Source organism: Coenobita brevimanus, chromosome 70, assembly GCF_032717465.1.
Source record: "Coenobita brevimanus isolate Jiangsu-jjx chromosome 70, ASM3271746v2, whole genome shotgun sequence".
In the NCBI taxonomy this organism is placed as follows: Eukaryota; Metazoa; Arthropoda; class Malacostraca; order Decapoda; family Coenobitidae; genus Coenobita; species Coenobita brevimanus.
In genome coordinates, this window is record NC_137023.1 from 42,082,663 (window position 1) to 42,099,656 (window position 16,994).

General features: G+C 39.7%; 1 protein-coding gene across 1 annotated transcript in view; it reads right to left on the reverse strand.

The window, feature by feature from the left end:
* The window catches only part of LOC145406428 (1-acyl-sn-glycerol-3-phosphate acyltransferase epsilon-like), a gene marked incomplete at its 5' end in the record, with an annotated part of 172,538 nt that overhangs the window by 53,959 nt on the left and 101,585 nt on the right, over positions 1-16,994 (reverse strand). Inside the window, one exon of the mRNA XM_080277584.1 lies at positions 1,839-1,992. Coding sequence (XP_080133710.1) covers positions 1,839-1,992 — 154 coding nt within the window. The remainder of the gene's footprint in view (positions 1-1,838; positions 1,993-16,994) is intronic.

Sequence of the window (16,994 nt, forward strand, 5' to 3'; positions counted from 1 at the left end):
ACCTGAAGAAATCTGACAAGATGCTTGCGATCAGGTGGCATGATAAGAGAGTCGTGAACACGCTCACCACAGTACACAAGGGTGAAATGCTGGAACAGGGAAGGTCGACAGAAGGACTGGCGAGCCTGTGATGAAGCCTGATGCTGTCATTGACTACAACGTCAATATGCGGCTGGTGGACAAGTCTGATATGATGATTGGAGAGATTGACTGCCTGAGGAAAAATCGTTGTTGGTACAGGAAGGTGTTCTTGCACTTGATTGATATGTGCATGTTGAACGCCTTCATCCTGTATAAAATCAAGAACAGGAAGCCAGCAAACTACTCTCTCAGAAGATTTTCCAAGACTTGTGTCTACCAGCTGCTTCAGCGTTACGGCCAGGTTCTTTCAACAGGTCCCAAACGCCACCCTCACACACCTCCAGACCGCCTACAGTGTATGGCCTACCTTCAGCGACACCGCCTGGAGCCACTGCCAGCCACTGCAAAGAGGGGGAAAGCACTGAGGAGGTGTCATGTATGCAGCCACACTACCAGGCAGGACAGAACCTTTAGGCACACCTCCTTGCAGTGCAAAGAGTGCAAAGTTCCCCTCTGTGCTTACCCGTGTTTCTTTGACTACCACAGCCTAAGTAGATTTTGAAAATAAGGGTAAGATTCTGTGAAATAATACTGAGAGTGACAGTGATAATAGTGTTTAGTTTTCTTTTACGTGCTGACAGTGATAGCCTGATGAGTGTAAATTAGTGTATGTACTTGTAAAAGCACTGACAGTGACAGTGTTTTTTGGTGTAAATAATTGTACATAGTAATAATATAAGTATTGCGAGCGACAGTCACTCCAGTGTAAGAAGATGAAAGCATATGTTCCTATTCTATGTTCTGACAGTGACAGTTTGTTGTGTAGAAAATATTATTTTTATAACACTGGACAGTGACACTGATGAATAAGGCAAAAAAAAGGACAGATACAGTGAAAGTGAGCGATAGAAATGAAGTGCGAGTGGCCGACCGGAGCGAGAATAAAGTGCCTGCCGTAAGGCTGAATAAACTCGTGCCGCGGTGGTCTTCCTCAGTCCCGATCCACAATACTGGCAGTGACAGTGATTTTTATGGCCGTAATAGTGACAAGCGAACGTTTGCGAAGTCCTATGATGGAAAATAATGTAGTATACGTGTTTTTTGCCGTGAAAAGGCAAATGTGACAATAGTGACGGGAAGATCGCCACCGCGCTGCATGTCGGCCGTGCGCTCCGTTCATTTTAGCCTTATTTACAAATACGGATTCCAAACAACCTGTACGTTGTTGTATAAAGTGTACTGTGACAGATTGAGGCTGTGGTAGAAAGAAAACCGGGTTTCTGGAGGTGTGAAAGTGAAGACTTTGTTACCCAACTTTGCAAGTCTTCACAAGTCCTTTGGTAGTCCACGAAGGCTCAACATGTGTTTCAGGAGAAAGCTGAATGTAAGTACTATATGCCATAAAAATTTTAATGCTCTGGGGTTAATCTATGATTTTTGGCAAATATTTTCCCACAGGTACTCAGACCCCGCCACAGCAGGGGGGATCGGCCGTACACAGCCGCGTTTTAGGGGTTAAATGTCAAGACCAACTGGCATAGCTTCAGGCTCCTACGTTCCTCATGGGGCAACGCAGGATTAGATGATGAATGAATGAATATAAACTCCATATGCAATTCTTTATGCAGAGCTCTGTCCCCTGTAACAAATCCAAGATGAACAAGAAGTGGCTCTCAGATCATAATACTGCAGCACTGGACTGGAAAGGCAATTCACCCAACCTGGAAAAACACATTGGTGCCCACCAGTTGTCTTACCTTTCAGCTGAGGTGCATTACCCCTCACCCCATCTTCTGAAACAGTGCCATCATAGAAAACTGACACATCATACAAAGCATCAAACTTGTCATGAAGATGCTCCGCAACCAGCCACGTTCCACGTATCTTTGGAATTAGATGATACTTTAGGACCTGTGAAAAAGAGAATCACACCTTGAGCAGTCTGGTATGTTTATATATATATATATATATATATATATATATATATATATATATATATATATACTATATCTATCTATCTATCTATATATATACATATATTATATCTATCTATCTATCTATATATATATATAAATAGATAGACAGATAGATATAGATACAGATATAGATATATACCTGTATACAGTATATATAAAGAAGGAATTAATTTTAAATGCATAAAGTGTAACAAATCTTTTAAAAATGAAAGGAATGGTGGATGAATGGACTTGAAGGGATAAAATTCTGACTGCAGAATGGGTGTTCAAGTGTAATAAAAACATTACCAGAGCATATGTATTGGTGGCATCCAAGACTGTAAGGATAATTACTGAATGAAATGCAAAGATCTTCCTATTTTTCAATGATGTAATGACTCTGCCTAATCAAAAATACATTTATGAATGTAAAAAGAAATTAAGTAAAAGCATTTCTGTGAATGGGAGTAAGTTTACAATAAATCACCACAGTTATCAGATATTCACATGAACACAATCAGAAGATTTACAGTCAGGACAATCAAAGCAGGAACAATATTAAGAAGCAGGTAGAGTGTTGATAATGAGAGCATATATCAAAGGGTTAGCATGTAAAGACCAGGGTGGCTTCTGGAAGGGCAGAGAACATATTAATCTGGTATTAATCATAAGATCTCCAATGGAAAACTTCTTGGAAGCAGGCAGATGAGTCTGTACTATGGACTATGATAGAGAAGATGGCCACAAATCTTACAAGTACTGTACTGAAGTGTATATGGAGAAGGCAGATTTCTGAAGGTCATGCAGAGTTTGCATGATGAGGCAATGCAGGTTTGAAACTGGTCAGCACAATGAGTGACAATTTCAATTTTAATGTTAAGACTGAAACAGGGGAGTATAATTTACTCTGGCAGTTCAGTATCAATCTTGGCATGGACTAAATAAGGTAATAAATAGGTGCAATCTTTATTACCAATGCTAAAGACACAGCTATTATGACTGGGTGTGTTTCAGTGTATGGCATGATCCATGAAAAGTACATATGTTACCAGAATATCTTGTGAATATTTCATCTGATTTTGATAAAAGTGGCACACACACTGTCTGCAGGTTTGCAACAAAGTGATTTCTGGTGTAGGTCAATCAAAGGTGTAGGCCACATATCAAGTTCAGAGGTCAGGATACAGAACTGCCTAATCTGATTTGGATCAAACTTGGCATACATGTATCATATTGTGTGAGGAAAGGATGAAGTGATTCAGTTTTGGTGCAAATCAGTCAAAGGTCAGAGTCACAGCTCTGCTGTGCTCTCTGAGCACTTCTAGTTCCCAGAAGTGGATTGTGAAAGTTCCCAAAGATGAGAAATGGAAGAATAATAGGATCTGCAAAATTATAAACAAAGTATAATCTGGATGATAAAGTATACCATGAAACAAATGTGGTGGTAAGGGCACTGAAAACAGTATGTAATAAAAATGTACTGTCATTCTGACATAGCCAGTGTTCCAGGGACCCAAGCCAAGAGATATCCCAATGTAAACAAGTAACCTCAGAAGTAAAAATGGATGATTATGAATGAGCAGAGACTCTCCATGAGGAATGAGGTGTGGAGCCTTTTGTGATAAGAAAGAGAACAAGAAATGCATATGATTTGACCACAAGAACTGAATGAAGCCTCACAAGCTGTAAAAGTCATACAGCTGGAAAAATAGAGATGAAGAATAAGGTGGGAGGCTATATGATGAAGAGTGGAAAGCCCTGGAAATGGTACTGATATCTAGTTCTTGATCCGAAGCATCAGTGGTTCAAAACTGCAGTTGTTGTGAACACTTCAGGAGGGTATTGGTACAGTAGTATATCTTCATATGGCACGCTAGCATGCATCTCCACTTCGTTGGTTTGTACTGATTACACACAAACATGGCCAATACAACACTTCCACTTTCATAAACATCGTTCTCATTATCGACTCTCCTTCCCACTTCATTTGTGGCTGGCATGGAGAAGGGTTGATCTGGCCAACAATCTCCCTCTGAGCAGATGGTCCAACCCTGCGTTCGACCTCCTACTGACTGTTAACCATACAGAACATATATAACAGGTGCTTCATGGCAAGAGGTATGATTAATGTCAGGACTGATGCATTCTGTATTGAAGTTGTTGTTCTGGCTACTTTCATGGGATATGGTGCAGACAATCTATACAGAGACAAAATGATACACAGCACAGCAATAAAGCACAAATAATAAATGTTTTTGTTTAGGCAGAAGTCCATTTTCTTTACAATGGATCATGAATGGACATTAAAGGAAGAAGGTGAAAACCTTCATACTCTCACAGAATGCTAGCAATGGAACTGTGAGAATTTTCATGGAAATTCAGAGCTGGTTTACCCTGGAAACTACTATGCATTGAAGATCTGGTGTGTACAAGACAGTGTTTACATCTGTTTTATAGACAGCAGAAAGCCATACTCATTTGCTAAACATGAACTTTCAGGCCTCTTCATTTCATTCCATCCTTCTACATCCATACAGTGAAGGATACAATGAAACTAAGAGGCATTAGAGTTCATGTTTGGCAAATGAGGATGGCTTCCTGCTGTCTATAAAACAGATATGAGCAGAATTTCAATACAATGTATTATGTAAATAGTACTGTAACCTATTTGTACATAAGGTGTCAAGGAAAAATAGCATGATGTTCCTGGTATAATGAATACCATATTTATCACCCACTAGCAAGGTAAGGCAATATAATTTTTGTCGGTATGTGTCTATATATCTGTTGCCAAAAATCTCAAAAGTTGTGAACGAACTTTCACCAAACTTTCAAGAAACAACAGCAACGTGGATATGCAGAAGCCTATTACTCCTGGTAAGGATTTGATCAAACATGATCATATGCCAGCTGCAATCAATTTTTTAATATGGATTGGCTTCTTGTGAAACACATTGACTCAATTCTGTAGAGTTTTACAAATTTTCTTCAAATTTGGTTTGTAGGTAACTTGTATCTTGGCCAGCAACATAGTTTGAAGGATAATTAGCCCCTAAACCGCGGGGTTGTTTTTGCCTGACTTGCGTGTCTCGCGGGCATATTCGCGCTATGACAGACTCTCTAAAAATATTTGCCAAAAATCAGTTATTAGTCCTAGAGTATTATAATGAAATATGCATATGGCACATACCTTCAGCTTTCTCCTGGAATGTTTGTTGAGCCTTGGTTGAGTACCGTAGGACTTGTGGAGGCCTCTGAAGTTGGGTAACGAAGCCTCCACTTTACACTTCCAGACAACCCATAATATGATTACCACAGCCTGATATTATCACTAGAAACACTATTCTATGATTCTCAAATAGTTTGGAATCCATACTCTAAAAAAAAAACACTGTGAAAGCAATGAAAATTATGAGCGCGTATGACCTTCCCACTTGCGATCGTTCGCCATTGGTGTTCTGTCATTTATTATTCATAAAAACACTCACACTTTATATTTCTATTACTATATAACACTTATATATATCTACAGTCTTTATCCATAAGTTTCCTTCAGTAATAGTAGTTTATTGTCACTGTAGGCATTCAATTTCTCTTTCAGTAAAATATGTAGCATTCACTTTCTCGTCCTGTATACTAGTGTTGAGGGTGAATCTGTCACTTTCATTTTCACTTTCATAACTCATAGTATTCATACATGCTAGAGTGAAATTTTCACTTTCATTACTCCTAGTATATATACTTGTATTCTTTTATTACTACTCATTAACATTTCTATTTACATTCTCTATTTTATTTACATTATTTACATCACTATTTTATTTACACTGTGTTATGCAGTCACTTGCAGTAACTTATAAAACTATTTTCGACTGTTCACTTATATTTACATTCATTGCTTTCACTTGCTGTTTACACATTATTTACATTTCCACTTGCACTGATTTACCCACCAGATAGATCGTAGTCACTGTCTATCATTTTCATTGACAAATTAGCCAGTTCACGTTCCACAGCTGTCACTTAGCCCTTTACCTCTTTCCACACGAGGTTTAGTAGGGGGGGTAGAGGTCACAGGGCCCTTTGCATGGAGCTAAAAAGCGGCGGAATTGGACAGGCACGAATCTGACATGCTTTCACCTTGAAAGACGACAGGAAACTGAATACAGTGTCATGGCCAGCCTAGGGGGAGTGCAATGCTGCCAATGTCAGCGGGGTGACAGCTGCTAATATATATGCTATGAAATGATTGGCAGGAAATCTAGACAATACATAATAAATTAGGTAGTTCCAGGTGAATGGAAATATCACTTAGGCTTCTCCCTTCCTTTCTTATATATATTTTTATTACGAGAATAGATTATACGGCATATTTCAAGGGGAAATAAACACCGAAAATTAGTGAATGAGTGCACGTGAGGTGTTGTCAGGTGATAATTAGCCAATTCCAGGTGTATGGCACTATCACTTGCCTTATTTCTTTCTTGTATATATTATTTGGTATAAGAATAGGGCATAGGGCTTATTTGAATGGATGAAATCAGTGGAAAATTCCAGGGAAGATTTACTTAGCGTAGCACGGCCGGGCAGGCGAGAGGAGAGGGTAATGGAGGGGAGGTAGGGAGGGGAGTCAAGAACGGGGAGAAATGACTAAATTGTCAACAATGGATGGGAGTACAGATGAGATTAGGAATGCTGACTAGTGTTGGACATTGGCAGTACTGATAGACGATACAAGCCACCACTTGAAAGCCCGGGCGAATTCAAAATAACACAGAATCACAAAAGTGACGCCCTGCGGTATGATCCCTTGCTCCCAAGCGGCACGAAAGTGATGCCCCGCGGTTAAGGGGTTAGCATTCAGCCACCAAATACTTTTGTTTCATTATCTTGGTATCTATGTGCGAATCGGAAGAAATATGAGAATACAGATTGTCTCAAAAAATGTGTGAGAAATTTCAAGATGTTATTCTTGGACTAATTTTGAAAACTATATCAACATGGGCCAAATTCTTCACTGTCATGGAATAGGAATTCCTGACAACCTTATGGGTGATTTATGAGGGAGGGTATTTTCACCCATTAGATCACCAATAACTGTATGCCTGTTGCCAATGAGAACTGGACCAATATTGGTATGGAATGACTGTACTCAAAATTAACTTAAGAAAAACCTCTTACATAATCTCAAACAATTCCAGGGAAAATCCACTTATTCCCTGAGAATGCTACTAAGTCTGGTTATTTTGGGCACAATATTAATTCTGGTGATGGCAGTACAAAAAAAAAAAAAAAAAAAAAAAAAAAAAAAAAATCAGGGAGCAGCAACTTCAAATCAAGGAGAATGTACAAATGAATGAATGCAATGAAATATGCATGGCTATGTGTAATGTGTTGCTGAGGGATAGGCAGTCCACTGTGAAGCTGAAAGGATGGCTTGGTACAGACTATATCAGTGAGATTTGGCACAGGCAATGGCTTGTTATGGACTGCGTCAGTGAGGTATGGCACAGGCACGGACTAGTGGTCTGGACATAATAAAAGACAGTGAAAAAAGTTGCATGGTGTATGAGTATGAACGCAGATGGAAGAATACTGACAAGCAATCCTACATTAATGAAACAAAAGCCTTCAGTGGCCAAATGCTACCTGCCTGCTAAAATTTGTTGGTGCAGGTACAAGTTATCTACAAACCAAATTTGCAAAAAATTAAAAAAAAACTCACATTGTTAAAAAACATATGGCGACTGGCATTCAGTAGTCTTTGATCAAATCCTCACCAAAAAGTGATATGCTTCTGCACATCCACATTGCTGCTATCTCCTGATGATTTGGTGAAAATGTATTCACAACTTTTCAAGATATGCTGGAAACAAATACATGCAAACGCACACGCATGCACGCACACACACACACATTTACGTAAATGATATGGTAGATAGAGTGAACAGTTATGCAAGTCTGTTTGCTGATGATGTAAAGATCTTGAGGAAGGTAGAGGTTGAGGAGGATTGTAGAATGCTGCAGGAGGATCTAGATAGGATACATGATTGGAGCCGGAAGTGGGAAATGAAATTTAATGTAAAGAAATGTAAAATATTGGAAATGGGTAAAAGTACCAGGAGGCCATCAACGAATTATTTGTTGGGTAATGAATTAATCACTAAAATGAGAGAAGAGAAAGACTTAGGAGTGCTGGTCCAAGATAGTTTGTCACCTGAAAAGCACATTAATGAGATAGTTAGAGAGACTTATAAACTCTTGACTAACATAAAAGTAGCATTTCATTATATGGATGAGGAGATGATGAAAAAATTGATAGTGGCCATGATCCGCCCTAGGTTAGATATGCAGCGGTAGTGTGGTCTCCACACAAAAAGAAAGATATAAACAAGATTGAGAGAATACAAAGAACAGCAACCAAAATGGTCCCCAGTCTGGCAGATCTGTCATACAGAGAGAGGCTGGAAAAGCTGGATTTGCCTTCTTTTGAGGAAAGGAGAAAGAGGGGAGACATGATTGCAGTCTTCAGGACTATGGTGGGAGTAGATAAAATTGACCGAGAAGATCTGTTTTTATGAGATAAGAGAGTAACAAAAGGACACGGAATGAAATTGAAAAAGTCAAGCTGCTTGAAGGATATCAAGAAATTTAGCTTTCCTTACAGAAGTATACATTTATGGAATAGCCTGGACAAAGAGATCATCCAGTCTAAAAACTTAAATGAGTTTAAAGCTAAGTTTGACTTACTGAGAAACAGCGATGGGAACCCATGAACATAGCATATTTCATGTGTATCTCAATTAGGTATATTGGGTAAATACATAAGTATTTGGAATGGCTTAGACAAAAAGGTGGTGCAGGAGAAAAACATTCATGTGTGTAAAAGTACACTAGATAAATGTGGATATGGAGACAGGACAACACGAGCATCGCTCAATTCCTGTATACCACAAATAGGTAAATACACACACACGTGCGCGCGCGCGCGTATGCAGACACCTGCCGACGAAACTGCCTCAACTTGCTAAAGAGGAGTGACAACAATGGCCAAAATGCTGAGAGTCACAGGGACACATAATGGGGTACTGAAAGACTGTACATCTTTGAGTTACCATAAGGGAATCCAGCAAGTATGTTAATGCTGCAGAATGATGACTATGATGATGACTGGTAAGGCAATGAGAAGGGCAATGACATGCCACTGTACTTCTAAAAACTGCATCTAACTCCCTAAAAATGTTGTTTATCCTGTACTCAGCAGCAAGCTTCAGGAGGCAGAAGCAATACCCATAATGCCCAACTAAGTCCCTGCACAGCCTACTACCTGCTCGGATTTTATTCTTAGAATACTATGTTTGATGAATTGAAGATAAGAGGCAAATAAAACAGGAGGAACAGGATACTGACCACTTGTGTGGAACATATATTAGTGTTTCAATAGCTTCCTAATATTAAAAAAAATACACATTGCTATTAAATTACACAAAACCCTATATTTGCAGAGCATGATGTCATTTGTGCACTTAAAAAGAATAATAATACAGCTGGGGATGGGTCAAGCATTTCATAATTTTTGCATTCTCCAATGATATACTGATTAGTAATTTTAGTGTAGGAAAAGCAATTCTGCCTGAGGTCCTGCTGGGCAGCATGGTTGGAAGGGGAGTTCCTCAGCTCTTCCTCCATAACTCTGCTTAATGTTTGAACGTTAGTCTCTAAAGTGTAGAGAGCCACCACCTTGCCAATTTTTCCCATTTCTCTCTCCCATTCACCAGCATCTAGGTGGTGCTGCCTATTTCCTCCTTCACATTTATCATTCTATTTCGGCGTCTGGCCTCATCTGTTCTTATTTTTCCCTTGTCTTCCTGTCACTTTTTATCGTTCTTCTTTCTGCTTCAGGTGGCTCTACACTAAGTCACAAGTTTACTAGTTCGCTGTAACCCAGGAAACCAATTACTGTACAACACTGGGTGGAAACCATATAACTGGGTAATGGGGTGATGTGGAGCCTGATATGATGCCCCTGCAAACTAGATGGAGTGACAAAAATGTGGCATTCATCCAAGAACCAAACTTCCACACTTTTCCCTATGCCTCACTGTCAACCACAAGGGAACATTAGTTCACTGCAAGGGACAGCCTTCCTACAGGGACAGTTGCATGCCTGCAGCTGATGGGCCTACCCAACATGACAGACAGGGGATGATCAATAACAACAACTCACCATATCTCTAGTTTGCACTGATCCAGCAGGAAATGACAGTGTGTTAACAAAGCCTGGATTTCCTAAATGAATTTACAAAAGAAACCCAATACTATTTCTGAAGGACAGATCTAAGTATGGTGTTAAGAATACATTTAGTGAACACATATATATATATATATATATATATATACACACAGTAGACCCTTCTTATCCATGGAATTTGCATCCGCGGTATTAAGTTTCCCTGGATCAAACTTATTTTAATACTGTACTATTCACTGTAACTTAATTTGAAATTGGTGCCCAACTCGCATTCTTTTGTAGACACAGTTAGCATGCCTGCACCCACAGGCATTCCCGCCACTCCGCCAGTCTTATTGTAAACACCAATCAGTTCGTTACTTATGTCGTCATTGCCCTTCTCGTGTTTACAACTCTAGTGTACTTCATTGTGTAAATGAAAATTGGCTCCCAAGAAACAAGTAAAGGATAAAAGCAATCCTTCTAAGCCAAAGAGAGAGCGTAAGGCGTTATCCGGCGTCCTGTCAGATGGGTCAGACTAGACTCACAGCTTACCTACAGTGCCGCCACACATCTCGTCACCTCACCACATTGGCACTGTAGGAACTGCACCACAATCATCATCGTCATCACACAGCAATCATCGTCATCTACAGAGCAATCATCATCGTCATACAGCAATCATCATCATTGTAGAAAGGTTAAGAAGAGAACACACAGTTAAGAAGAGAACACATGGCCAAACCACCTCAGTGGTTTGGCCATGTGGAGAGGATGGAGGGTGAAAGACTGACGAAGAGAGTGTATGTGAGTGAGGTGGAGGGGGGAAGAGGAAGGGGGAGGCCGAGGATGAGATGGAGGGATGGGGTGGAGAGGTATATGAGAGAGGGGGGTGTGAGTTGGGTGCAGGGCAGTGAAATGGTGGGGGACAGGGCGACTTGGAGGCGATTTGTTTGTGGCCACCCCAAACGGGATTGAGGCGTCTGGCAATAGATAGATAGATAGAATATTTTAATCAATCATTTCCTGTGGCACCCCACGGGATGCATAGGGCCTCAATGAACTCTCTCCACCAATATTTGTCTCTTGCCATCTCCTTCAGGTCCCACCAACACTCCTCTCCTGATTCTTTTTTCATTCTCCTCAACCAGGTTTCCCTCGGCCTACCTCTACCTCTTCTTCCTCTAGCAATCCACTCTGGCACATCCTGTATTAAACAACCTTCTTTTCTGTATATGTGCCCCAGCCACTTCCAGCGAGACAGTCTCACATATTCATTAACTGGTTCCACTCTCGTAATATCCCTTACTCTTTCATTTGTAACTCTGTCTTGCCACTTTACCCCAAGAATCCTTCTCAGTATTTTATTCTCAAATCCTAATAATTTCTGATCTGTTGCAATTGTACTGTACCATGACTCATGCCCGTAAATTAAAATTGGTCTAACCATGGACTTGTAAATTTTCACTTTAGTATGTACCGAAAGCATATTATTATTCCAAACAGATTTCAACATTCCAACAGCTCGCCAAGCCTGTCTAATCCTCTCCTCAATTTCATTGTTTAATGATCCATTAGATGATACAATCGTTCCCAGATATTTAAAGTTCTCTACATTCTTCACCACATTATTCCCAATTACACAATCGATTTGGTTCTCCACGTTCATATTAATAATTTCAGTCTTTCCACAATTTATTACCAATCCCACTTTTTCTCCTTCCTCCACCAGACAATCGAGCACCCTCTGCATCTCGTAAATACTTCCACAAATCAGTACAATATCATCAGCATAATCCAAATCCATCAGCTTCTTATTTTCTGTCCAGTTAATTCCTGCACCTGTTCTCCTTACAACCTTTTTCATAACATAATCCATAACCAAAACAAACAACAATGGCGAAAGAACTCCTCCTTGAATCACTCCTGACCTAACTTGAAATGGATCACTCAAAGAACCACCCACCATTACCTTACAAAAAGTACCTTCATGCAGGCTTCTAATAATATTTACAAACTTTTCTGGTATACCATAGAATCTCATAATTTTCAACATAGCTCCACGTGAAACACTATCAAACGCCTTTTCAAAATCCACAAAACACATGTTAAGTGGCATTTTCATCATATTAACTTGTTGCATTAGATGCCTTACAATAAAAATCTGATCATTACAACCTCGACCCTTTCTAAATCCCGCTTGTTCTTCTCTTAAAATTTTATCAATTACTGGCTCTATTCTGTTCAACAAGATTTTGGAAAAGACTTTTGCAACTAAAGGTGTCAAAGTTATCCCCCTCCAATTGCCACACACACTTAAATCTCCCTTTTTTGGTATTTTTATAATCACTCCATTTTTCCACTCTTCTGGAATTCCACCATTATCCCAAGCCACATTAAAAAGTTTCAAAAGCGCATTCATCAACTCGTCATTTTCCACCTTAAGCATTTCAGGGAATATTCCATCCTCACCTGGAGCCTTAAAATTCTTTAACTCCTTTATAGATTTTGCTACCTCTTCCAAAGTTATATCCCCTGTTTCTATCTGCAAATCTCTCTCGGCTGGCAAAATGTCCTCTTCAGCTGGGATTGGTCTATTTAGAACAGATTCAAAGTGCTCTTTCCATCTTCCTTTTATATCCAAATCTTTAGTCATCAAATTACCATTTCTATCTCGTACAGGTATTTCCTTCCTTCTCCTTTCAGTCCCAGTTAACTCCTTTATGGCCTGATACGCTACTCTTGTGCTCTGACCGTCATTTTTACTTAATTTAATTTCTGTCTCTGTCGCCTTTTCATCATATAGTCTCCTCTTATCACGTCTAACGAGTCTTTTTACTTCAGAATGTAAACTCCAGTACTTTGCTCTAAGTACTTCAACTACCTGGCCATCAACATGTTGTTCTTCACTTCTTAACTTAGCCTCTTTCCTTTTCTGAATTACATTCCATGTTTCATCTGACATCCACTTTTTCCTTCTTGCATTTCCCTTTTTCTTAATAGTAACCTTAGCACTCTCATGCAAAACCTCTTTTACCTCTCTCCACATTTGATTAATATCATTGTCTTCAGATTCCATCAAAGTCTGCAGGACTAGAAACCTGTTTCTACATTCAGGGATGTGCTTAGCTTATGTGGAAATAATGTGCCATTTTGTGATGATGCCTTGAGTATCCACAAAATTTGCCTTCCACGGGGGTCTCTGAAACCTAACCCCCAAGGATAACTAGGGTCTACTGTATATAGTATATATATATCTATATCTATCTATCTATATATATGTATACCAATATCTATATCTATCTATCTATATATATATATATATCTACAGTATGTAACAGGCATGGCTCAGTGGGTTAGTGTGCTCCGCTCTGACCGATGGGCAGCAGGTTCGAGTTCACCCATGGGGCACTGGTAGACATCTGGTCATAAAGTGCTAAATGCTCCAAACTAAAGTCCTCTACCTAGGGGCAACGTCTTGGCCCTTATCAAATAAAATGGACATGGTATAAAACTAAGAATGCATATACAGTATACAGTATATATATTTATATATATATAACCGGAGTTATATATATACAGTATACATATATAATAGAGACAGAGAGAGAGTATATATATATATATATATATATACACAGTAGACCCTAGTTATCCGTGGAGGTTAGGTTCCAGAGACCCCCGTGGAAGGTAAATTCCGCGGATACTCAAGTCATCACCACAAAATGGCATATTATTTCCAAATAAGTTAAGCACATCTCTGAAAAAATAAAAACATAGTTTAAAACAATACAAATACATATTAACACTCACCAAAAGACTGTGTGTTCTCTTCATAACCTACGTACAATGACGACGATTGCTGTATGACGATGATGATTGCTGTATGGATGACGATAATTGTTGTATCATGACTACGATGATTGTGGTGCAGTTCCTACAGTGCCAATGTGGTGAGGCGATGAGATGTATGGCGGCACTGTAGATAAGCTGTGAGTCTAGTCTGACCCATCTGACAGGACGCTGGATAACATCTTACGCTCACTCTTTGGCTTAGAAGGATTGCTTTTATCCTTTGTTTCTTGGAAGCCATTTTTCAATTACACAAGGAAGTACACTAGAGTTGTAAACACGAGAAGGGCGATGACAACGTAAGTAATGAACTGATTGGCCTTTACAATAAGACTGGCAGAGTGGTGGGAATGCCCGTGGGAGCAGGTATGCTAACTGTGTCTACAAAAGAAGTGCAAGTTGCGTGCCAATTTCAAATTAAGTTACAGTGTATAGTACAGTATTAAAATAAGTCTGATCCATGAAAACTTAAATCCGCGGATGCAAATTCCAAGGATAAGAAGGGTCTACTGTATATACAGCGAATCCTTGTTTTTCGTGGCTTGGATGTTCCGCCAAAACCTCGCGAACCGTGAAACGTCGAATTGTGAAGTTAAGAATCAATGGGAAAAATAGAGGAGTGTTCTGGTGGGACATGTACCTACCATATCAGAAAGTACTATAATACCAAATAGGCCCTACCCAAAATTAAATGAAGAGCGTTGCTACTGCTAAAACAGCGTAACACGATAAACATGTGCCTGAAAGACATTAAAACTGTTATCAAGAGCTGCAACACAAAAAATCCTTACCAGAAATAAAGTGAAGACTGGCTTGCGTGGCAAGTGAAGGTGTGTTGAGAGTGGATGGGTTAGTTCCCGATGTCATTAACCAAGGAAAAGCTGCCACTTTTCACCAGATTATTAAATTTTCAACATCAAAGTAGGTCAACTAAACCTCGGTCATTTTATGTGCCCTCTTTGTCACTAAAAGGAAGGGAGAAATTATAACAACATTATTTTACTCACTGCTACAAGGAAGAGGGGCTGTAATATACTGTAATCAAATAGAACAAAAAACTGGTGGGCTGAGTTAACCATCACTGTATTGGGACAGTTATTCTTTCCTTCCTTAAATATTGATAAGCTTTATTTTACATCCATTTCAAGTATCTGTCCATCAAAACAAAAATAAATAGTGTTACAAGAAACATGTAACAATTCTTTGTTAAGAAATAGTAGCACAACACAGCTGAAGATTGTACGTTACAATCATACACAATAACAAACTTGGAGCCAAGAGACGAGCTTTATAGGCAGGGAAGATACAACTTTGGGAAAGCAAATTTTACAGGATTGACAAAATTTTTCGAAAATGCAGACTGGAGGAAACAAGAGAGATACAGAGGAAGTGGGATATTTTTCTAGCCTTCTATAATTAGGGAGTTGAAAATTTGTGCCAAGAGTAAGGGAGAAAGAAAACATAAAAAAGGAGTTGTTTAACAGGTGTATGATAGCAAAAAAGGGAAGAGACAGCATGGAACAACTGGAAAAAGAGAAGTAACAACAGAACAAAGGAAGAATATAAAAGAACTAGAAATGATTACACATGAATACGTAGAGAAGAAGAAAGGAATTTTGAAAAAGGTATAACAGACAAATGTAAGGATGAACCCAAACTGTTTTATAGATTTGTCAATGGCAAACTGAAACAAAAAGAAGGAATTACCAAACTGAAAGTAGAAGGAGAGGTCTATAAAGATGCAGCAATGCAATAATGAACAAACGTTTCCAGTCAGTTTTCACTAATGAAAGTGAGTTTGTGGAAGGGGAGGGAGTGACTAGAAATGTAGCGATAAAAGATATAAAAGTGGAAGTACAGGAAGTGTATGAATTACTGGAAACTCAAGATGTAAGCCCCAGGACCAGATGGAATATCTAATTACTGAAGGAATGCAGAAAACAACTGGCGGATAGGATTCACAGTTTAATTGTGTGTTCTCTGGAAGAGGGGAATGTGCCACAAGAATGGAAGAGGGCAAATGTGGTCTATCTATCTATCTATATACCTAGGCTGCTTCCCCCAAGGAAAGGGAGGTAGCCGAGACAGGACGACACACTCCCCATTTACTCATCCATTCAAACACATTCATTCGCATCTTAGCCCCAAAGGGGAGAACGGACAGATCCTCACCGCACCACACCGCACAAGGGTCAACTGAGCAATGCAATCAGTGACATTCGCAGCAGGGCCCGACAGCAGAACTGGTTTACCCCTGCCACATCATAACAGACCCATCCCCTTACCCGCACCTGACCTGACTAGCTGATCAGACCAAATGCAGGAGAATATCCCCTCAGGGCTGCGTCATCACTTATTCATTCACAATTTCTCTCCATTTATATCTGTCACGCACAGCCACTCTCCCTTGCTCAACAGACATCCCTCTCGCATCCAGCGCTCTCTTCACACTGTCCATCCATCCTATTAGTGGTCTTCCTCTCAGCCTTACACCTCTCACATCAGATCTAGTTATCTTTTTCACCAATCGCTCATTATCCATTCTCTCCATATGCCCAAACCATCGCAACACCCTCTGCTCAACTCTACCAGCCATCTCCCGAACAACTCCAGTTCTCCTTCGCACTTCATCATTTCGCACCCGATCCATACGCGTCACTCCACACATACTCCTCAGACACCTCATCTCCATTACATTCAAACTTTTCCTCTCTGCTACACCCATATTCCATGTTTCAGCCCCATATAACGCAGTCGGTACCACAACACCCTCATACAGCCTTCTCTTTGCATCCATTCTAAGCGAACGACATTTAAACACTTTTTTCATTCTTCCCAGCACCTTTCCTACTTCATTTATTCTAAACTTCACTTCT